Raw genomic sequence first — 23,686 nt, 5'->3', positions numbered from 1 at the left:
GAAATGACGGCTTGTTAGACAATGAAAAGGGGTGGGGAAAGAGAGCGGGAAAGACGGGACACATTGTACATAGTTGGAAAACTATGCTCATAGGAATGTGAATACTTTGCACATGAACGACCGCTCATTTGAAAATAATTGCAATGTATATATTTACGCTTGTATGTCTTTGTCGTCTCTGTTGAAATCACCCAGTCAATCTATGGGGAGTCGTTTGACAGAAAGTCTCTGGTTGTGTAAGTTTCTGGTTGTCCACCAGCGGTCACAATGTCCTCAGTTGTAGTAGTAGGCTTTCTTTGTTCTGGAAGTGTCTGTTAGAATGGATACATCAGAAATGTACCAATGGTCATTTGCTGAGATCGTCCTCGTGTCTTTGGTCGAGTTTCCTACACTACGTTACATGCAGAGCTGCAGGCGGTGCATGTCTTAGTCTAGTCTTCTTCTCTGTTGAGTTTCAGCGGGTCTTACCATTTCATAACATTTAGCTCACGCTGCTCTGTATTTAAATTACAACCATTTCAACGTGTAGCCACCGCTCCACACTTTCTGGTCTTGTAGTTTTAACCATTTGTCAGCCGTGTAGCCACCGCTCCACACTTTCTGGTCTTGTAGTTTTAACCATTTGTCAGCCGCGTAGCCACCGCTCCACACTTTCTGGTCTTGTAGTTTTAACCATTTGTCAGCCGTGTAGCCACCACTCCACGCTGTCTGGTCTAATGTAAATTTTGTTAGCAGTCCTTTGATGCCCTCACCTTGGAGGGCGGTTCTATCACGTTGCCACAATGTCTGTGCTCATGTGGGCGTGGTTACAACTTGGCAAAAGGCTAAAATCACATTTTATCTTCTCACAAATAGTTTCATATTAAATCATATAAACTCCACAACATTTAGATGTAAATCTGATAACTGGGACGTATACATTTGTAGAGTTACTGTTATTTAATTATACCGTCCTTAATGGTATCACAAAACAACAACTGATTTGACATGATTATTGTTTGGATCCCCACCAACCATTTCACACATTTATGTTAGAAATATTGTTTCGATATCCAATCTTTTGATGTTAAAATACTGCAAAGTCTCTCTGTTGTAACACTGACATTCCATTATCCATACTGCAAAGGGCAGTATTTTTCTTTTCAGCATTTTCTTTTAGGTAGATAGGATTCCATCCATCTATTTGTGCTACCTGATTTTGGGTTTTGGGTTGACTGTTTAGATAGCAGCACATTGTGGTTCACTAGTACTTAGTCTTATAGTACTGTCTACCTCTACAGTAATGCCAGCGGAACCTTGAAGGTCCTGGTTCTGGTATTGGACAACGGGCATATCATCCCAAGGACAAACCTCTGGCATTAGCGACACCAGACAGAGGAATCAACTGTCCAGACACACTGACCCTCCTTACTTCCTGTCTATCTCAGAGTACAACACTCCATGATGAGCTCTGATTATATTGGTAATGCATTGTAGTAGCAGGTAGGGCTGGGCGAAATTGACAGAATATAATCTTATAATATTTTTCATGGTATTTTATGTTTTTGAATAATCAAAGTTCTAAATTTGCTTTATGGATTGTGCATAACCCTTTGGTGGCAACTGATTGTTTTATGCTGTTCAATGAAACAATCAGTTGGTTGTAGTTTCATTGAACAGCATAAAAAAAACGAAAGTTGATTACTACACTGCCATGTAGGGCAGCACGATATGGGTAAAAGATCTAGGCCTTATTTTGAACCAAATATTCATCAAAACACTTAGGTGAACTGTTGGAATCATGGAAATAGAATGATTGTTTAAATGATGTATATAGTTAGAATGTAATAGTGGGCACTTTGTATACAGTGTTTGATGGTTCTCACCTGAGATTGTGTAGCTATTCAATGTTTGAAATTTGTTGCAAAGAATTAGTGGCCGTGTCAGTTCCTGGAACCATAGCAACAGAAAGAGGGGCGCGGCCCGTTGCAGACCTATTAGTAATCTAACTCTATGAACGCCTCCCTGGCTTTTTCATTCGTTGTCTTGATTAATTCAAAAGATAAGAAATCACTTCACAAAAACTGTTATACAGTGCATACGGAAAGTATTCAGACCCCTTGACTTTTTCCACATTTTGTTACTTTACAGCCTTATTCTAAAATAAATTCAATAGTTTTTTTTCCCTCATCAATCTACACACTATACCAGAATGACAAAGCAAAACCAGTTTTTTTAGCAATTTTTGCACAAATATTTATAAAAAAAATGAAATCATATTTGCATAAGTATTCAGACCCTTTACTCAGTACTTTGTTGAAGCACCTTTGGCAGCGATTACAGCCTCGAGTCTTCTTGGGTATGACACTACAAGCTTGGCACACCTGTATTTGGGGAGTTTCTCCCATTCTTCTCAGCAGATCCCCTCAAGCTCTGTCAGGTTGGATGGGCAGCGTTGCTACACAGTTATTGTCAGGTCTCTGGAGAAGGTTTTAATCAAGGATCTCTCTGTAATTTCTCTGTTCCATCTTTCCCTCGATCCCGACTAGTCTTCCAGTCCCTGCAGCTGAAAAACGTCCCCACAGCATGATGCTGCCACCACCATGCTTCACCGTAGGGATAGTGCCAGGTTTCCTCCAGACGCTTGGCATTCAGGCCAAAGAGTTCAATCTTGGTTTCATCAGACCATAGAATCTTGTTTCTCATGGTCTGAGAGTCCTTTAGGTGCCTTTTGGCAAACTCCAAGCAGGCTGTCATGTGCCTTTTACTGAGGAGTGGCTTCCGTCTGGTCACTCTACCATAAAGGGCTGATTGGTGGAGTACTGCAGAGATGGTTGTCCTTCTGGAAGGTTCTCCCATCTCCATAGAGGAACTCTGGAGCCCTGTCAGAGTGACCATCGGGTTCTAAAACTGTCATTATGGGTTATTGTGTTGTAGATCAGAGTAACTCAACATATTCTAACTGGAGGTGGATCTGACATACTACAGTACATGAAACAGGCACACATACACACACACGCACTGTAACGGTTTTGACTTGAGGTTATTGTTTATAGGGGTGCCAGGTAGGTTGTGCCTACCAGAGAAAATATTGGTTTCTCCTTTTGGTTTGGGAGGGAATGAATCCCATCTGGTCCGTCAAGTCTACACCAATACAAAGGACTCATGTAAAAGTCAGGATGGAAATACACTTTTCATAAACCCTTAAAACATTGGAAAGAACTTCAAAAACAACTGTATTATTTTGCGTGGGTTGTATTAACAACATAAATGATCACACACACACAACAATATAACAAATAAACAGCTCTGGATCCTCCAGAAATGTCCTGTACCTCGGGCCTAAAAAGAGTCCAGCCTGGTAAACAAGTTCAGGGAACTCAAGTGACCTTAGTCACGCAATGTTTGTCCGTTCATCCAAGTGTAGCGTGAACCCAGTATCAATCATACAATCTAAATAAAAATTATTTTACCACACAACTATAAAGCGTATCAAATCTTAATAAGTCCTCAACAACAACTGACCACATAAATCATCACGGTATACATCACACCAAAACAAATGAAATACCGTATACAAAAAGGTTGTAGTCAGTCTGTCAGTCGGAGAAGCCAATCCGCTGACAGATCTCCAGCGGAGAAAGGCCACGAAGAACAACGGAGAGGTGTAGTCCAACGGATGCAAAGAGTGGATCCGATCCTGGGTAAACTTGCTATTAGGCTACAAAGCACACTTTTAACTGCAACACCACAAGCGGAAGAGAGAAGCTTCAGAACTGAGGGTTGAACACATCCTCATTCGCGTCTCCATCACAACCCCACTTTTGCGAAGCTGAGGCTGGCTATTTAATTGGGAATTAAAGGGGAAGCGCCCTATTGGAAGTAGAAGCACTGAGACGGTTCAGACAAATTCAGGGCCGTCACAACACACACACACACACACACATCCCCCCCCACACACACACACACACACACACACATCCCCCCCCCACACACACACACACACACATCCCCCCCACACACATCCACCCCACACACACATCCACCCCACACACACACACACCACTCCACACACACCACCCCACACACACCACCCCACACACACCACCACACACACACCACCACCACACACACATCCCCCCCACAACACTCACACACACCACCACACACACACACCACCACACCCCCCACAACACACACACACACCACCACGCACACACATCCCCCCACACACACACCCTCATATTACAGACTGTGGACCTATATTGTCCCTAAATGGCTTTTCATAGAAACGTTTTCTTCCAGCACAAAGAGGACAGGGGAAACATGTTGGTAACAGCATGGTGGAACGGAGGACAATGTGACCTTTGGGTTGCTGTGACAGTTGCCTCGCTCTGACTTGCTTCGGGCTAGAGGGCCCCGACAGAGATCACTGCTTCGGGCTAGAGGGCCCCGACAGAGATCACTGCTTCGGGCTAGAGGGCCCCGACAGAGATCACTGCTTCGGGCTAGAGGGCCCCGACAGAGATCACTGCTTCGGGCTAGAGGGCCCCGACAGAGATCACTGCTTCGGGCTAGAGGGCCCCGACAGAGATCACTGCTTCGGGCTGGAGGGCCCCGACAGAGATCACTGCTTCGGGCGGGAGGGCCCCGACAGAGATCACTGCTTCGGGCGGGAGGGCCCCGACAGAGATCACTGCTTCGGGCGGGAGGGCCCCGACAGAGATCACTGCTTCGGGCGGGAGGGCCCCGACAGAGATCACTGCGGTCCAGTCAGCATGTTTCATGCTGCGGGTGGGAGGAGGTAGTCAGACAACTTTGGGATGAGAATATTTGGAAACTGTCCTCTTTCTGCTTTGTATGCATTAGCCTTAGCTATTGTATTGAAATAACATCTTACCTATTGTATTGAAATAACATCTTACCTATTGTATTCAATTAATTATCTTTCACATTCGCAGCTTCAAGTTAAAGGTTCACCATCTGGGTGATGTTCTATCGATTCACTGGTTCATTGCATGTTTTCCTGTGTATCTGAGTTCAAGCAGGCAGAAATCCAGCTGGCATGACGTATCACTGTGATAGTCTCTCTCAATACACTGGAAGTTCATAGGAATATGACTTTTAGATGGTTAAAACGTCTGTCATACATGTCAGATTTCAATACTGGACGATGTCATAACTTGGGAGGATGTCTTCTCTAGAATGAGCCATTGATCATGTTTTTGCGATATTCCTACCTGGAGAAATGTGTAAATGAACGGAGGGTCTATCACTTTTTAGTCCAGGGTGCATTGCATGGCAGAGATGTTATAGAAAGATAGGAGTCCACAGAATGCCCCACCCAGCAGACTGTCAACCAATCACATTCACGTTGTTATGCTGCGTCACGCGGTTGCTAAGCTAATCATCACAAATCACGTGGTCACGTAAAATATTGTTCTCACATATTAGTGTTATTGAACGGAGGGTCTCTCGGAGGACCTGAGCCCTAGGACCATGCCTCAGGACTACCTGGCCTGATGACTCCTGGCTGTCCCCAGTCCACCTGGCCGTGCTGCTGCTCCAGTTTCAACTGTTCTGCCTGCGGCTATGGAACCCTGACCTGTTCACCGGACATGCTACCTGTCCCAGACCTGCTGTTTTCGACCTTCTCTCTCTACCGCACCTGCTGTCTCTAACTCTGAATGATCGGCTATGAAAAGCCAACTGACATTTACTCCTGAGGTGCTGACTTGTTGCACCCTCGACAACTACTGTGATTATTATTATCTAACCCTGCTGGTCATCTATGAACTTTTGAACATCTTGGCCATGTTCTGTTATAATCTCCATCCGGCACAGCCAGAAGAGGACTGGCCACCCCTCATAGCCTGGTTCCTCTCTAGGTTTCTTCCTAGGTTCCTCCCTTTCTAGGGAGTTTTTCCTAGCCACCGTGTTTCCACATCTGCATTGCTTGCTGTTTGGGGTTTTAGGCTGGGTTTCTATACAGCACTTTGTGACATCAGCTGATGTAAAAAGGGCTTTATAAATAAATGTGATTATTTAACACTGAATTAATGGTTTTGGGTGGATTTTCCCTTTAAGGAGCCTACCTCCTCTCCTAGTTGGGCGTGCCAGATCATGTGTGTCTAGTATATGTGTGGTCTCCATGAAATAGAGTTGGCTATAGCCTACGCATGGGCAGAGAAGCACGGGGCAGCTTTCTTATAAAGCCCTTCTTACATCAGCTGATATCTCAAAGTGCTGTACAGAAACCCAGCCTAAAACCCCAAACAGCAAGCAATGCAGGTGTAGAAGCACGGTGGCTAGGAAAAACTCCCTAGAAAGGCCAAAACCTAGGAAGAAACCTAGAGAGGAACCAGGCTATGAGGGGTGGCCAGTCCTCTTCTGGCTGTGCCGGGTGGAGATTATAACAGAACATGGCCAAGATGTTCAAACGTTCATAGATGACCAGCAGGGTCAAATAATAACAATCACAGTGGTTGTCGAGGGTGCAACAGGTCAGCACCTCAGGAGTAAATGTCAGTTGGCTTTTCATAGCCGATCATTCAGAGTATCTCTACCGCTCCTGCTGTCTCTAGAGAGTTGAAAACAGCAGGTCTGGGACAGGTAGCACGTCCGGTGAACAGGTCAGGGTTCTATAGCCGCAGGCAGAACAGTTGAAACTGGAGCAGCAGCACGGCCAGGTGGACTGGGGACAGCAAGTAGTCATCATGCCAGGTAGTCCTGAGTTATGGTCCTAGGGCTCAGGTCCTCTGAGAGAGAGAAAGAAAGAGAGAATTAGGGAGAGCATACTTACATTCACACAGGACACCGGATAAGACAGGAGAAATACTCCAGATGTAACAGACTGACCCTAGCCCCCCGACACATAAACTACTGCAGCATAAATACTGGAGGCTGAGACAGGAGGGGTCAGGAGACACTGTGGCCCCATCCGACGATACCCCCGGACAGGGCCAACCAGGCAGGCAACCCCACCCACTTTGCCAAAGCACAGCCCCCACACCACTAGAGGGATATCTTCAACCACCAACTTACCGTCCTAAGACAAGGCTGAGTATAGCCCACAAAGATCACCGCCACGGCACAACCCAAGGGGGGGCTCCAACCCTGACAGGAAGATCACGTCAGTGACTCAACCCATTCAAGTGACGCACCCCTCCTAGGGACGGCATGGAAGAGCACCAGTAAGCCAGTGACTTAGCCCCTGTAATAGGGTTAGAGGCAGAGAATCCCAGTAATACAGATAGCCTAATATAATGGGCCACCTGAGAATCTCTGGTAATTGAACCTATTTCTGAAGTTATTTTTGTGCATTTTGAAATTGCCTATAGGGTTCAGTGCTAGAACCATGGCTGGTAGGCGAGCTGCATCACATGACGCCTAAAATAACATTGCATGGCTGTGGTTGGGACCATTTCCTGCAGGTGGAAATGGAACAGAAAGCCAGCGGGAGCGGTATACAAAGCTGCAGGTGTGGCAGAACTCTACCTTGGACTAGTAATCATAGCCCTGCTCTAAAAAAACAGATTTACATTATCTGTGTGAGTGAGACATCAGGACACCTGGCTGGTCAGCCTGGATGTTGACTTGGACATCGTCGTGGTGATTAGAAGTGATGTTTGACTTTTTATTGTGTTTTATCTCATACAGATATAATGGCGAGTGGGAGATGGGAAAGGAAGCTCTGGAAGACATCCTCTACAGAGCTCAGCTGGAACTCTACTCTCAACCCCTACTGGTAAGACCTAACCCATGGGCCTATAAACTCAGCCCCTACTGGTAAGACCTAACCCATGGGCCTATAAACTCAGCCCCTACTGGTAAGACCTAACCCATGGGCCTATAAACTCAGCCCCTAGTGGTAAGACCTAACCCATGGGCCTATAAACTCAGCCCCTACTGGTAAGACCTAACCCATGGGCCTATAAACTCAGCCCCTACTGGTAAGACCTAACCCATGGGCCTATAAACTCAGCCCCTACTGGTAAGACCTAACCCATGGGCCTATAAACTCAGCCCCTAGTGGTAAGACCTAACCCATGGGCCTATAAACTCAGCCCCTACTGGTAAGACCTAACCCATGGGCCTATAAACTCAGCCCCTACTGGTAAGACCTAACCCATGGGCCTATAAACTCAGCCCCTACTGGTAAGACCTAACCCATGGGCCTATAAACTCAGCCCCTACTGGTAAGACCTAACCCATGGGCCTATAAACTCAGCCCCTACTGGTAAGACCTAACCCATGGGCCTATAAACTCAGCCCCTACTGGTAAGACCTAACCCATGGGCCTATAAACTCAGGGTCCCATTTCCGGAGTCCTGTACAGCCGTAGAGCTAAGACTGTTACATCAGAAACTCTATCTATTAGTCTAGTGACCTCAAACCTCTATTCCCCCTGGCAGCTGGGGGATGCTGTGAGCAGTTCCCTGCCAGACATCAAGTTTGGGGTTAAGGTTAGTTAGGGTTAGCATTAGGGTTTGGGGTTAGCATTAGGGTTTGGGGTTAGTTAGGGTTAGCATTAGGGTTTGGGGTTAGCATTAGGGTTTGGGGTTAGTTAGGGTTAGCATTAGGGTTTGGGGTTAGCATTAGGGTTAGCATTAGGGTTTGGGGTTAGTTAGGGTTAGCATTAGGGTTTGGGGTTAGCATTAGGGTTAGTTAGGGTTAGCATTAGGGTTAGTTAGGGTTAGCATTAGGGTTGGTTAGGGTTAGCATTAGGGTTTGGGGTTAGCATTAGGGTTAGTTAGGGTTAGCATTAGGGTTTGGGGTTTGGGGTTAGCGTTAGGGTTAGCATTAGGGTTTGGTTGACCAGTCCATTTGACCTCTGACCTGTGCTCCTGCTAGCTGGGTAACGCTATGAAGAGTTCCCTGCCAGACAACGCTCCAGACGAGACGCGAGGCAGGAAGGTCCTTCAGGTGGAGGTCACGCCAACTGTCAGTCGCATCTCCCGCTCCGCCATCACTGCCGCATCCATCAGACGACACCGCTGGAAGAGGGAGGGTAAGAGACAGCAATCCTGTGGTCCGATTTCATTTATAACCCACTCATGACCAGTGTGTGGTCAGATATCATCCATAACCCACTCGTCACCAGTGGAGTGTACAGTATGTGGTCAGATATAATTTATAACCCACTCGTCACCAGTGTGTGGTCAGATATCATTTATAACCCATTCGTCACCAGTGGAGTGTACAGTGTGTGGTCAGATATCATCCATAACCCACTCGTGACCAGTGTGTGGTCAGATATCATCCATAACCCACTCGTGACCAGTGTGTGGTCAGATATCATTTATAACCCATTTGTCACCAGTGGAGTGTACAGTGTGTGGTCAGATATCATCCATAACCCACTCGTGACCAGTGTGTGGTCAGATATCATCTATAACCCACTCGTGACCAGTGTGTGGTCAGATATCATGGTGGGTTGCCTGACCATGATAAGTGCTGTACCATGTAGACTTCTGATGGGGCGTGGCTGTTAAGAGCATCTCATCCTGTGTTGTTACACCCCAGATTGTTTTGACTACACAAACGAAGCAGAGCTCAGTGTCACCATCACGACTAGCCACACTCCCTGGGATCCAGCGGCCAATCGAGAGCGAGGAGGGCGGGGCTACAGCATCATCCCCCCCATCACATTGGAGTGTAGGCAGGAACGGGAGGAGTCACAGAGCAGTGAGGGTTCCGTCCCATTGGTTACCTCTCCACCTCCCAAGAGTTCACCAACTCCTCCAGCCCTTGTTCAGATGCATTGCTACCTCCAACTTCCTGTTGTCCAATCCATCCACCAATCACGTCCTTTCTATACTGCCCTACAAAGTGCTGTAACTACGTAAAAAACATTATTGACTTCAGTCTTTTTTCTGTCTAGACAGCAATTTCTGATTCTTCATGATTTATTCTGAACGACTGGCTTGTTCTTGTGTCAGGAAACGAAATACCACATTAATCAGATAATATACCTTGCCATCACAACAGATCAAACATATTGACCAAATTCATAGTTACTGCACTTTGCCTTTTTTTGGGGCAGTATTGTCCTCTGTGCTGTATAGCAGAGAGGAAAGAAGACTTCTGGGTTGAAGGATAGGTGGACACGACCATAGCATGGAGCTCCCCTGATCTACAACCTTACCGTGACCCCATGCTTCCTGTTTAGAGCACCGCCTATCGTCAATACTGAGCATGCTCGTCTGTTTCCTTAGGAAAACTTCAGGATGTTTAGAAAAACGTCCTAACCTCTGGTGCTTGGTTCTGGTTCTCACCTGGAACGACTGGAATTGTTTTAGACCCAGTTGTTATGTCACTGTGGTCTGGTCTCTGCAGCTCCATGTGGTGTCAGTTTCATTACAGTAAACATTTGGGCCAGCAGAACCCAGCTGTACCTGTTCACTGGAAGTGTTCTCCATTCCAGGGAACATTTGGGCCAGCAGAACCCAGCTGTACCTGTTCACTGGAAGTGTTCTCCATTCCAGGAAACATTTGAACCAGCAGAACCCAGCTGTACCTGTTCACTGGAAGTGTTCTCCATTCCAGGGAACATTTGGGCCAGCACCACCCAGCTGTACCTGTTCACTGGAAGTGTTCTCCATTCCAGGAAACATTTGGGCCAGCAGAACCCAGCTGTACCTGTTCACTGGAAGTGTTCTCCATTCCAGGAAACATTTGGGCCAGCAGAACCCAGCTGTACCTGTTCACTGGAAGTGTTCTCCATTCCAGGAAACATTTGGGCCAGCACCACCCAGCTGTACCTGTTCACTGGAAGTGTTCTCCATTCCAGGAAACATTTGGGCCAGCACCACCCAGCTGTACCTGTTCACTGGAAGTGTTCTCCATTCCAGGGAACATTTGGGCCAGCACCACCCAGCTGTACCTGTTCACTGGAAGTGTTCTCCATTCCAGGGAACATTTGGGCCAGCAGAACCCAGCTGTACCTGTAAACTGGTGTCCATTTAGTTGTGTAGTGCAGCTGTATAGATGTGCCGAGTTACAGCTGTATTCATGTATCTAAAGTAGCGCAGCTCAGTGAGTGAGAAACTGCCTCCAAGCATGTGCATGACATGGCCTCCACACATACTGCCCTCATCTGAATCATCAACCTTCCAAACAATGCTCAACTTCGGCGCTCCTTACTGCCACAGACAGCTGGCTCCTTGTCTGTTACCACCTCCACATCCTGGAGCTCAGCTGCTTGCTTTTACCCATCTGTCTTAAACATTCATTGCTACATTTGAAGGTCCATTTAGTCTTGTTTGATGTGTCTAGAGTTCAGTCTGGTCAGACTAAGACACTCATCATTCAGAAGCTCTGGGCTGCTGGACTGGATTATCTACTCTTTACCCTCATCCCCTCATTTACAGACTTCTGTTAACCATATGCCGGTCAGCCACAGGGCCCTCTGTAAGCCATATGCCAGCCGGTCAGCCACAGAGCCCTCTGTAAGCCATATGCCGGTCAGCCACAGGGCCCTCTGTAAGCCATATGCCAGCCGGTCAGCCACAGAGCCCTCTGTAAGCCATATGCCAGCCAGTCAGCCACAGGGCCCTCTGTAAGCCATATGCCAGCCAGTCAACCACAGGGCCCTCTGTAAGCCATATGCCAGCCAGTCAGCCACAGAGCCCTCTGTAAGCCATATGCCAGCCGGTCAGCCACAGGGCCCTCTGTAAGCCATATGCCAGCCAGTCAGCCACAGAGCCCTCTGTAAGCCATATGCCAGCCAGTCAGCCACAGAGCCCTCTGTAAGCCATATGCCAGCCGGTCAGCCACAGGGCCCTCTGTAAGCCATATGCCAGCCAGTCAGCCACAGGGCCCTCTGTAAGCCATATGCCAGCCAGTCAGCCACAGAGCCCTCTGTAAGCCATATGCCAGCCGGTCAGCCACAGGGCCCTCTGTAAGCCATATGCCAGCCAGTCAGCCACAGAGCCCTCTGTAAGCCATATGCCAGCCAGTCAGCCACAGAGCCCTCTGTAAGCCATATGCCAGCCGGTCAGCCACAGGGCCCTCTGTAAGCCATATGCCAGCCAGTCAGCCACAGAGCCCTCTGTAAGCCATATGCCAGCCAGTCAGCCACAGAGCCCTCTGTAAGCCATATGCCAGCTGGTCAGCCACAGAGCCCTCTGTAAGCCATATGCCAGCCGGTCAGCCACAGAGCCCTCTGTAAGCCATATGCCAGCCAGTCAGCAGCAGAGCCCTCTGTAAGCCATATACCAGCCGGTCAGCCACAGAGCCCTTTGTAAGCCATATGCCAGCCAGCCAGCCACAGAGCCCTCTGTAAGCCATATGCCAGCCACAGAGCCCTCTGTAAGCCATATGCCAGCCAGCCAGCCACAGAGCCTTCTGTAAGCCATATGCCAGCCACAGAGCCTTCTGTAAGCCATATGCCAGCCACAGAGCCTTCTGTAAGCCATATGCCAGCCACAGAGCCTTCTGTAAGCCATATGCCAGCCACAGAGCCTTCTGTAAGCCATATGCCAGCCACAGAGCCCTCTGTAAGCCATATGCCAGCAACAGAGGCCTCTGCAAGCCATATGCCAGCCAGCCAGCCACAGAGCCCTCTGTAAGCCATATGCCAGCCAGCCAGCCACAGAGCCCTCTGTAAGCCATTTGCCAGCCAGCCAGCCACAGAGCCCTCTGTAAGCCATATGCCAGCCAGCCAGCCACAGAGCCCTCTGCAAGCCATACGCCAGCCAGCCAACCACAGAGCCCTCTATAAACCATATGCCAGCCAGCCAGCCACAGAGCCCTCTGTAAGCCATATGCCAGCCAGCCACAGAGCCCTCTGTACGCCATATGCCAGACAGCCATTCATAGAGCCCTCTGTAAGCCATATGCCAGCCACAGAGCCCTCTGTAAGCCATATGCCAGCCACAGAGCTCTCTGTAAGCCATATGCCAGCCAGCCAACCACAGAGCCCTCTATAAACCATATGCCAGCCAGCCACAAAGCCCTCTGTAAGCCATATGCCAGCCACAGAGCCCTCTGCTAGCCATATGCCAGCCATAGAGCCCTCTGTAAGCCATATGCCAGCCATAGAGCCCTCTGTAAGCCATATGCCAGCCATAGAGCCCTCTGTAAGCCATATGCCAGCCATAGAGCCCTCTGTAAGCCATATGCCAGCCATAGAGCCCTCTGTAAACCATTTTCCAACCACAGAGCCCTCTATAAACCATATGCCGCCAGCCACAAAGCCCTCTGTAAGCCATATGTCAGCCACAAAGCCCTCTGTAAGCCGTACGCCAGCCAGCCAGCCACAAAGCCCTCTGTAAGCTATATACCAGCCACAAAGCCCTCTGTAAGCCATATGCCAGCCAGCCAGCCACCGAGCCCTCTGTAAGCCATATGCCAATCAGCCACAGAGCCCTCTGAAAGCCATATGCCTGCCAGCCAGCCAGCCACAGAGCCCTCTGTAAGCCATATGCCAGTCAGCCTGCCACAGAGCCCTCTGTAAGCCATATGCCAGCCAGCCAGCCACAGAGCCCTCTGTAAGCTGTACGCCAGCCAGCCAGCCAGCCAGCCACAGAGCCCTCTGTAAGCCATATGCCAGTCAGCCTGCCACAGAGCCCTCTGTAAGCCATATGCCAGCCAGCCAGCCACAGAGCCCTCTGTAAGCTGTACGCCAGCCAGCCAGCCACAGAGCCCTCTGTAAGCTGTACGCCAGCCAGCCACAGAGCCCGCTGTAAGCCATATGCCAGCCAGCCAGCCACAGAGTCCTCTGTAAGCCATATGCCAGCCAGCCAGCCACAGAGTCCTCTGTAAGCCATATGCCAGCCAGCCACAGAGCCCTCTGTAAGCCATATGCCAATCAGCCACAGAACCCTCTGAAAGCCATATGCTTGCCAGCCAGCCAGAGCTCTCTTTATCCGTACGCCAGCCATATGCCAGCCAGCCACAGAGCCCTCTGTAAGCCATATGCCAGCCAGCCAGCCACAGAGCCCTCTGTAAGACATTTGCCAGCCAGCCACAGAGCCCTCTGTAAGCCATTTGCCAGCCACAGAGCCCTCTGTAAGCCATTTGCCAGCCACAGAGCCCTCTGTAAGACATCCAGTTGTGGTTTGACAGGTCTTTTGTAGGGTTGAAACACGATGTGCAACAGAAGAGCGTGTTGCTCGTGTACTTGTCATGTGCTTGTCCTCCTCTCTTCCTCCTCTCTTCCTCTTCTCTTCCATCTTCTCTCTTCCTCCTCTCTTCCGTCTCCTCTTCTCTCTTCTCTTCCTCCTCTCTTCCGTCTTCTCTCTTCCGTCTTCCGTCTTCTCTCTTCCTCCTCTCTTCCTCCTCTCTTCTGTCTCCTCTCTTCTCTCTTCCGTCTCCTCTCTTCTCTCTTCCGTCTCCTCTCTTCTCTCTTCCGTCTTCTCTCTTCCTCCTCTCTTCCGTCTCCTCTCTTCTCTCTTCCGTCTCCTCTCTTCTCTCTTCCGTCTCCTCTCTTCTCTCTCCTCTCTTCTCTCTTCCTCCTCTCTTCCTCCTCTCTTCTGTCTCCTCTCTTCTCTCTTCCGTCTCCTCTCTTCTCTCTTCCGTCTCCTCTCTTCTCTCTCCTCTCTTCTCTCTTCCTCCTCTCTTCCTCCTCTCTTCTCTCTCCTCTCTTCTCTCTTCCTCCTCTCTTCCTCCTCTCTTCCGTCTCCTCTCTTCCGTCTCCTCTTCTCTCTTCCGTCTCCTCTCTTCTCTCTCCTCTCTTCTCTCTTCCTCCTCTCTTCCTCCTCTCTTCTGTCTCCTCTCTTCTCTCTTCCGTCTCCTCTCTTCTCTCTTCCGTCTCCTCTCTTCTCTCTTCCTCTTCTCTTCCTCTTCTCTTCCTCCTCTCTTCCGTCTCCTCTCTTCTCTCTTCCTCCTCTCTTCCTCCTCTCTTCTGTCTTCTCTCTTCTGTTTTCTCTCTTCCACATCTCTCTTCCTCTTCTCTGTTTGGAGGACAGATTGGATATGGTCTATAGTGTCTCCATTCATCCACCTGTGGCTGATCTGTTTGTTATTGATGGATAATCCAGATATGCTGTACCTCAATATGGTCAACCTGCATAGACTGTAGTCTCCACTGTGACACCTTATAGTGTTTTTCTAGTGGAGACAAAATGTCTGTTCTAGGGTCGTAAAATTCATGTCACTTTCCCCAAATTCCCTGTTTTTCCAGAAATCCTGGTTTGAGGATTCCGGGAATATTTTGGCTGGAATTTATGGAAAACCTGGGAATTTGGGGAAATATTTACTGGAATTTTGCAACCCTGGTCTGTTCCTTCCAGTTCAACCTGTTTCACCGGTCTCTGTGTTTATCACTTCATTCTCTCATCCTGTTTTCTGTCTCTCTCGCTTCATTCTCTCATCCTGTTTTCTGTCTCTATCGCTTCATTCTCTCATCCTGTTTTCTGTCTCTATCGCTTCATTCTCTCATCCTGTTTTCTGTCTCTCTCTCACTTCATTCTCTCATCCTGTTTTCTGTCTCTATCACTTCATTCTCTCATCCTGTTTTCTGTCTCTATCGCTTCATTCTCTCATCCTGTTTTCTGTCTCTCTCTCACTTCATTCTCTCATCCTGTTTTCTGTCTCTATCGCTTCATTCTCTCATCCTGTTTTCTGTCTCTATCGCTTCATTCTCTCATCCTGTTTTCTGTCTCTATCGCTTCATTCTCTCATCCTGTTTTCTGTCTGTCTCTCCAGATGCTGATGGGATGAGTGTAGGTGAGGAGTCATTCAACCTCAACGACCCAGACGAGGGTTTCTCCTCAGGGGCTTCCAACAGCAGCCAGCCCAGCGCCACCAAGCCTGGGGGCCCCGGGCCCCGGGGGGGCAGTCAGAAGAGCAGCAGCGTCAAGAAGACAGTCACTGCCAGACTGACCCGAGAGAGAGAGCGGGAGCTGATGCATAGGGAGAAGGAGATGGAGAAGATGAAAGAGCAGGAGAGAGCGAGGGAGAAGGAGAGAGAGCTGGAGAGATGGAGGGAGAAGGAGAGGCAGAGAGAGAGGGTGGCGGAGAGTCGCAGGGAGCTGTTTTCCGCCGTGGTGGCCACTCCCACAGCAGCGCTGAGACGACGTCAGCAAACACAGACCCCTTCCCCTGCTCCTCCTCCCGTCACCATGGACACCATCGAGCTCAGCCCAATCAAGAAGCAGCAGTCCTTCCCTGGCCCCTGCCCCAGCCCTTCCCCCGGCACACTGGTCCGAACAGCCAGCTCCACCTCCTCCAAGTCATTGTATGAAGGTGTGAACATGAACCTGAACGGCAGCATTAGCAGCCTGGGGGGTGCTCTGGGAGGTTCTGGGGGGCTGGCGGGGGCTCTGGGAGGGCTGGGTGCCAGCGTTGGAGGAGGAGGGACCCACCGCTACTCCACCATCAGCCTGCAGGAGGAGGTGCTGGCCCGGCCTAAGGAGAACCAGGAGCTACTCTCCTCGGGAACGCCCCTCACCAAGCAGTCCCGCTCCCCCAGCTTCAACATGCAGATCATATCACAGGTGTAGCCTAGCCTGGTGGGGGGGCCCTGGTGGTGTTGGAGGGGGGGGCCCTGGTGGTGTTGGAGGGGGGGCCCTGGTGGTGTTGGAGGGGGGGCCCTTGTGGTGTTGGAGGGGGGGCCCTGGTGGTGTTGGAGGGGGGCCCTGGTGGTGTTGGAGGGGGGGCCCTGGTGGTGTTGGAGGGGGGGCCTGGTGGGGTTGGCAGGGGGGCCTGGTGGGGTTGGCAGGGGGGCCTGGTGGGGTTGGCGGGGGGGCCTGGTGGGGTTGGAGGGGGGGCCCTGGTGGGGAGGCCCTGGTGGGGGGCCCTGGTGGGGTTGGAGGGGGGCCTGGTGGGGGGGCCCTGGTGGGGTTGGCAGGGGGGGGCCTGATGGGGGGGCCTGGTGGGGTTGGAGGGGGGGCCGGCGGGGGGCCCTGGCGGGGAGGTAGACGCGCACACACATATAGACACACACAAATTAATACATACATATATATACACGTCTCACACCCAGCAGTCTCTGTTTCCTATTGTTCCGACTGGAACCCCACCTCCTGTACGGCTGAACCCTGAACTACACCTCCTGTACGGCTGAACTCCACCTCCTGTACGGCTGAACTCCACCTCCTGTACGGCTGAACTCCACCTCCTGTACGGCTGAACTCCACCTCCTGTACGGCTGAACCCCACCTCCTGTACGGCTGAACCCTGAACCCCACCTCCTGTACGGCTGAACCCCACCTCCTGTACGGCTGAACCCTGAACTACACCTCCTGTACGGCTGAACTCCACCTCCTGTACGGCTGAACTCCACCTCCTGTACGGCTGAACTCCACCTCCTGTACGGCTGAACTCCACCTCCTGTACGGCTGAACCCCACCTCCTGTACGGCTGAACCCTGAACCCCACCTCCTGTACGGCTGAACCCCACCTCCTGTACGGCTGAACCCTGAACTACACCTCCTGTACGGCTGAACTCCACCTCCTGTACGGCTGAACTCCACCTCCTGTACGGCTGAACTCCACCTCCTGTACGGCTGAACTCCACCTCCTGTACGGCTGAACTCCACCTCCTGTACGGCTGAACCCCACCTCCTGTACGGCTGAACCCTGAACCCCACCTCCTGTACGGCTGAACTCCACCTCCTGTACGGCTGAACTCCACCTCCTGTACGGCTGAGCCCCACCTCCTGTACGGCTGAGCCCCCACCTCCTGTACGGCTGAGCCCCCACCTCCTGTACGGCTGAGCCCCCACCTCCTGTACGGCTGAGCCCCCACCTCCTGTACGGCTGAGCCCCCACCTCCTGTATGGCTGAGCCCCCACCTCCTGTACGGCTGAATGGTCACTAAGCCCAGGGTCTTCTGTCCTGTAGAGCGAGAGAGACTAATTTTTTGACAAATAGCAGAGGGCTTTTGTCTTTATGTTGAAATGTGTACATAGTCAGTCTATTTGTAACTTGCTGTCTTCAACAGCAGTAAGCCAGTGGTGGACGTGTGACTGAGAATGGGAGTGTGTAGGCATCTGACCAGACTTCCACTACCTAGAGTTAGGGTTCTGTCCGACTGCTATCCCGGGTCTGTCTCCCTGAAGGAGCACACCATTCCACCTCTAATAGACAGAAACACACCATTCCACCTCTGATAGGCAGAAACACACCATTCCACCTCTAATAGACAGAAACACACCATTCCACCTCTAATAGACAGAAACACACCATTCCACCTCTGATAGGCAGAAACACACCATTCCACCTCTGATAGACAGAAACACACCATTCCACCTCTAATAGACAGAAACACACCATTCCACCTCTGTGATAGGCAGAAACACACCATTCCACCTCTAATAGACAGAAACACACCATTCCACCTCTGTGACAGGCAGAAACACACCATTCCACCTCTAATAGACAGAAACACACCATTCCACCTCTGTGACAGGCAGAAACACACCATTAGACAGCAGCAGGGCAACACACCATTAGACAGCAGCAGGGCAACACAACATTAGACAGCAGCAGGACAACACACCATTAGACAGCAGCAGGACAACACAACACACCATTAGACAGCAGCAGGGCAACACAACACACCATTAGACAGCAGCAGGGCAACACAACACACCATTAGACAGCAGCAGGGCAACACAACACACCATTAGACAGCAGCAGGACAACACAACACACCATTAGACAGCAGCAGGACAACACAACACACCATTAGACAGCAGCAGGACAACACACCATTAGACAGCAGCAGGACAACACACCATTAGACAGCAGCAGAACAACACACCATTAGACAGCAGCAGAACAACACACCATTAGACAGCAGCAGAACAACACACCATTAGACAGCAGCAGAACAACACACCATTAGACAGCAGCAGGACAACACAACACACCATTAGACAGCAGCAGGACAACACAACACACCATTAGACAGCAGCAGGACAACACACCATTAGACAGCAGCAGGACAACACACCATTAGACAGCAGCAGGGCAACACACCATTAGACAGCAGCAGGGCAACACACCATTAGACAGCAGCAGAACAACACACCATTAGACAGCAGCAGAACAACACACCATTAGACAGCAGCAGGACAACACACCATTAGACAGCAGCAGAACAACACACCATTAGACAGCAGCAGGGCAACACACCATTAGACAGCAGCAGGACAACACAACACACCATTAGACAGCAGCAGGACAACACAACACACCATTAGACAGCAGCAGGACAATATACTGTCATTGCTGTAATGGCTTGTGGCCTAATTGAACATTTCAGAGATTAATTTAATGACTGAAGCCGTAGCAGTCCGTGTTGTATTGAATCAGCAATAATAACAGACTAGCTACCATTTGTTGTTGTTCATCTATAGACTGGAACCCTGTAGTCTCTCATCTATAGACTGGAACCCTGTAGTCTCTCATCTATAGACTGGAACCCTGTAGTCTCTCATCTATAGACTGGAACCCTGTAGTCTCTCATCTATAGACTGGAACCCTGTAGTCTCTCATCTATAGACTGGAACCCTGTAGTCTCTCATCTATAGACTGGAACCCTGTAGTCTCTCATCTATAGACTGGAACCCTGTAGTCTCTCATCTATAGACTGGAACCCTGTAGTCTCATCTATAGACTGGAACCCTGTAGTCTCTCATCTATAGACTGGAACCCTGTAGTCTCTCATCTATAGACTGGAACCCTGTAGTCTCTCATATCTATAGACTGGAACCCTGTAGTCTCTCTCATCTATAGACTGGAACCCTGTAGTCTCTCTCATCTATAGACTGGAACCCTGTAGTCTCTCATCTATAGACTGGAACCCTGTAGTCTCTCTCATCTATAGACTGGAACCCTGTAGTCTCTCTCATCTATAGACTGGAACCCTGTAGTCTCTCTCATCTATAGACTGGAACCCTGTAGTCTCTCATCTATAGACTGGAACCCTGTAGTCTCTCATCTATAGACTGGAACCCTGTAGTCATCTATAGACTGGAACCCTGTAGTCTCTCATCTATAGACTGGAACCCTGTAGTCTCTCTCATCTATAGACTGGAACCCTGTAGTCTCTCTCATCTATAGACTGGAACCCTGTAGTCTCTCATCTATAGACTGGAACCCTGTAGTCTCTCTCATCTATAGACTGGAACCCTGTAGTCTCTCTCATCTATAGACTGGAACCCTGTAGTCTCTCATCTATAGACTGGAACCCTGTAGTCTCTCTCATCTATAGACTGGAACCCTGTAGTCTCTCATCTATAGACTGGAACCCTGTAGTCTCTCATCTATAGACTGGAACCCTGTAGTCTCTCATCTATAGACTGGAACCCTGTAGTCTCTCATCTATAGACTGGAACCCTGTAGTCTCTCATCTATAGACTGGAACCCTGTAGTCTCTCTCATCTATAGACTGGAACCCTGTAGTCTCTCTCATCTATAGACTGGAACCCTGTAGTCTCTCTCATCTATAGACTGGAACCCTGTAGTCTCTCATCTATAGACTGGAACCCTGTAGTCTCTCATCTATAGACTGGAACCCTGTAGTCTCTCATCTATAGACTGGAACCCTGTAGTCTCTCATCTATAGACTGGAACCCTGTAGTCTCTCTCATCTATAGACTGGAACCCTGTAGTCTCTCATCTATAGACTGGAACCCTGTAGTCTCTCATCTATAGACTGGAACCCTGTAGTCTCTCTCATCTATAGACTGGAACCCTGTAGTCTCTCATCTATAGACTGGAACCCTGTAGTCTCTCATCTATAGACTGGAACCCTGTAGTCTCTCATCTATAGACTGGAACCCTGTAGTCTCTCATCTATAGACTGGAACCCTGTAGTCTCTCATCTATAGACTGGAACCCTGTAGTCTCTCATCTATAGACTGGAACCCTGTAGTCTCTCATCTATAGACTGGAACCCTGTAGTCTCTCATCTATAGACTGGAACCCTGTAGTCTCTCATCTATAGACTGGAACCCTGTAGTCTCTCATCTATAGACTGGAACCCTGTAGTCTCTCTCATCTATAGACTGGAACCCTGTAGTCTCTCTCATCTATAGACTGGAACCCTGTAGTCTCTCTCATCTATAGACTGGAACCCTGTAGTCTCTCTCATCTATAGACTGGAACCCTGTAGTCTCTCATCTATAGACTGGAACCCTGTAGTCTCTCTCATCTATAGACTGGAACCCTGTAGTCTCTCATCTATAGACTGGAACCCTGTAGTCTCTCATCTATAGACTGGAACCCTGTAGTCTCTCATCTATAGACTGGAACCCTGTAGTCTCTCATCTATAGACTGGAACCCTGTAGTCTCTCTCATCTATAGACTGGAACCCTGTAGTCTCTCATCTATAGACTGGAACCCTGTAGTCTCTCTCATCTATAGACTGGAACCCTGTAGTCTCTCATCTATAGACTGGAACCCTGTAGTCTCTCTCATCCATAGACTGGAACCCTGTAGTCTCTCATCTATAGACTGGAACCCTGTAGTCTCTCTCATCTATAGACTGGAACCCTGTAGTCTCTCTCATCTATAGACTGGAACCCTGTAGTCTCTCTCATCTATAGACTGGAACCCTGTAGTCTCTCTCATCTATAGACTGGAACCCTGTAGTCTCTCTCATCTATAGACTGGAACCCTGTAGTCTCTCTCATCTATAGACTGGAACCCTGTAGTCTCTCATCTATAGACTGGAACCCTGTAGTCTCTCATCTATAGACTGGAACCCTGTAGTCTCTCATCTATAGACTGGAACCCTGTAGTCTCTCATCTATAGACTGGAACCCTGTAGTCTCTCTCATCTATAGACTGGAACCCTGTAGTCTCTCTCATCTATAGACTGGAACCCTGTAGTCTCTCATCTATAGACTGGAACCCTGTAGTCTCTCTCATCTATAGACTGGAACCCTGTAGTCTCTCTCATCTATAGACTGGAACCCTGTAGTCTCTCATCTATAGACTGGAACCCTGTAGTCTCTCTCATCTATAGACTGGAACCCTGTAGTCTCTCTCATCTATAGACTGGAACCCTGTAGTCTCTCTCATCTATAGACTGGAACCCTGTAGTCTCTCATCTATAGACTGGAACCCTGTAGTCTCTCATCTATAGACTGGAACCCTGTTCATCTCTTAGTGATGTGCAATCTGTTCTCTACTGACTCTTTAGTTGTCTTTGTTTATGTGGAGAACATCTGGGTCTATGGTTGGAGAATACTGGGTGGCTCAGTTGGTAGAGCATGGCGCTTGTCACGTCAGAGTTGAGTTTCATTTCCCACGGGGGACCAGTTCAAAAAAGTATGAAAAATGCATGCACTCATTAGTGCTCTGGATCAGAGAGTCTGCTAAATGACTCACTACTGTAGTGGCTCTGGATCAGAGAGTCTGCTAAATGACTCACTACTGTAGTGGCTCTGGATCAGAGAGTCTGCTAAATGACTCCGTACTGTAGTGGCTCTGGATCAGAGAGTCTGCTAAATGACTCACTACTGTAGTGGTTCTGGATCAGAGAGTCTGCTAAATGACTCACTACTGTAGTGGCTCTGGATCAGAGAGTCTGCTAAATGACTCACTGCTGTAGTGGCTCTGGATCAGAGAGTCTGCTAAATGACTCACTACTGTAATGGCTCTGGATCAGAGAGTCTGCTAAATGGCTCACTACTATAATGGCTCTGGATCAGAGAGTCTGCTAAATGACTCACTACTGTAATGGCTCTGGATCAGAGAGTCTGCTAAATGACTCACAACTGTAGTGGCTCTGGATCAGAGAGTCTGCTAAATGACTCACTACTGTAATGGCTCTGGATCAGAGAGTCTGCTAAATGACTCACTACTGTAATGGCTCTGGATCAGAGAGTCTGCTAAATGGCTCACTACTATAATGGCTCTGGATCAGAGAGTCTGCTAAATGACTCACTACTGTAATGGCTCTGGATCAGAGAGTCTGCTAAATGACTCACTACTGTAATGGCTCTGGATCAGAGAGTCTGCTAAATGACTCACAACTGTAGTGGCTCTGGATCAGAGAGTCTGCTAAATGACTCACTACTGTAACGGCTCTGGATCAGAGAGTCTGCTAAATGGCTCACTACTGTAATGGCTCTGGATCAGAGAGTCTGCTAAATGATTCACATGGAAATGTGATAATCACAACTCAAAGACAGTCGCTGTGTGAATGTTTTCTTTCTTCAATTACCATGATTTTAGAGTCAAAAAGAAAATCAGACCAAAACTTGATTGTCTAGGTTTTAGTCCATAAACTTGATATCTGTTTTTATCATTTATACAGAAAATATCTACAGTACAAGTCAAAGGTTTAGGACACACCTACTCATTCAAGGGTTTTTATTTCTACTATTTTCTACATTGTAGAATAATAGTGAAGACATCAAAACTATGAAATAACACATATGGAATCATGTATTAACCAAAAAAAAGTGTGAAACAAATCAAAATATATTTTAGATTCTTCAAAGTAGCCACCCTTGATGACAGCTTTGCAGGCTCTTGGTATTCTCTCAACCAGCTTCACCTGGAATGCTTTTTCAATGGTCTTGGAGTTCCCACATATGATTAGCACTTGTTGGCTGCTTTTCCTTCACTTTGCGGTCCAATCCATCCCAAACCATCTCAATTGGGTTGAGATCTGTAAAACATTTATTTGGGCTGCAATTTCTGAGGCTGGTAACTCTAATGAACTTATCCTCTGCAGGAGAGGTAACTCTGGGTCTTCCTTTCCTGTGGTGGTCCTCATGAGAGCCAGTTTCATCATAG

General features: G+C 48.9%; 1 protein-coding gene and 1 long non-coding RNA gene across 4 annotated transcripts in view; one reads left to right on the top strand and one right to left on the bottom strand.

Moving 5' to 3' along the window:
• Positions 1-16,454, top strand: part of LOC115161458 (protein FAM126B) — a 161,408-nt gene extending 144,954 nt beyond the window's left edge. For all 3 annotated transcript variants that reach the window (XM_029712448.1, XM_029712449.1, XM_029712450.1), the window contains exons 10-12: positions 7,639-7,726; positions 8,833-8,989; positions 15,631-16,454. In XM_029712448.1, the coding sequence (XP_029568308.1) occupies positions 7,639-7,726; positions 8,833-8,989; positions 15,631-16,427 (1,042 nt within the window). In that variant the 3' untranslated portion in view covers positions 16,428-16,454. The remainder of the gene's footprint in view (positions 1-7,638; positions 7,727-8,832; positions 8,990-15,630) is intronic.
• A 443-nt stretch (positions 16,455-16,897) lies between these two features.
• On the bottom strand, positions 16,898-17,387 carry LOC115161460 (uncharacterized). The gene is made up of 3 exons (XR_003869266.1): positions 17,327-17,387; positions 17,137-17,253; positions 16,898-16,946 (listed from the first exon to the last, which is right to left on the bottom strand). It is a non-coding gene; the product is annotated as an uncharacterized LOC115161460 (long non-coding RNA).
• Between the last annotated feature and the right edge of the window lie 6,299 nt (positions 17,388-23,686).

This window comes from Salmo trutta, chromosome 24 (genome assembly GCF_901001165.1).
Source record: "Salmo trutta chromosome 24, fSalTru1.1, whole genome shotgun sequence".
Classification (NCBI taxonomy): Eukaryota; Metazoa; Chordata; class Actinopteri; order Salmoniformes; family Salmonidae; genus Salmo; species Salmo trutta.
Note: the sequence above shows the minus strand (reverse complement) of the source record. Positions and strands in the feature narration are given on the sequence as shown.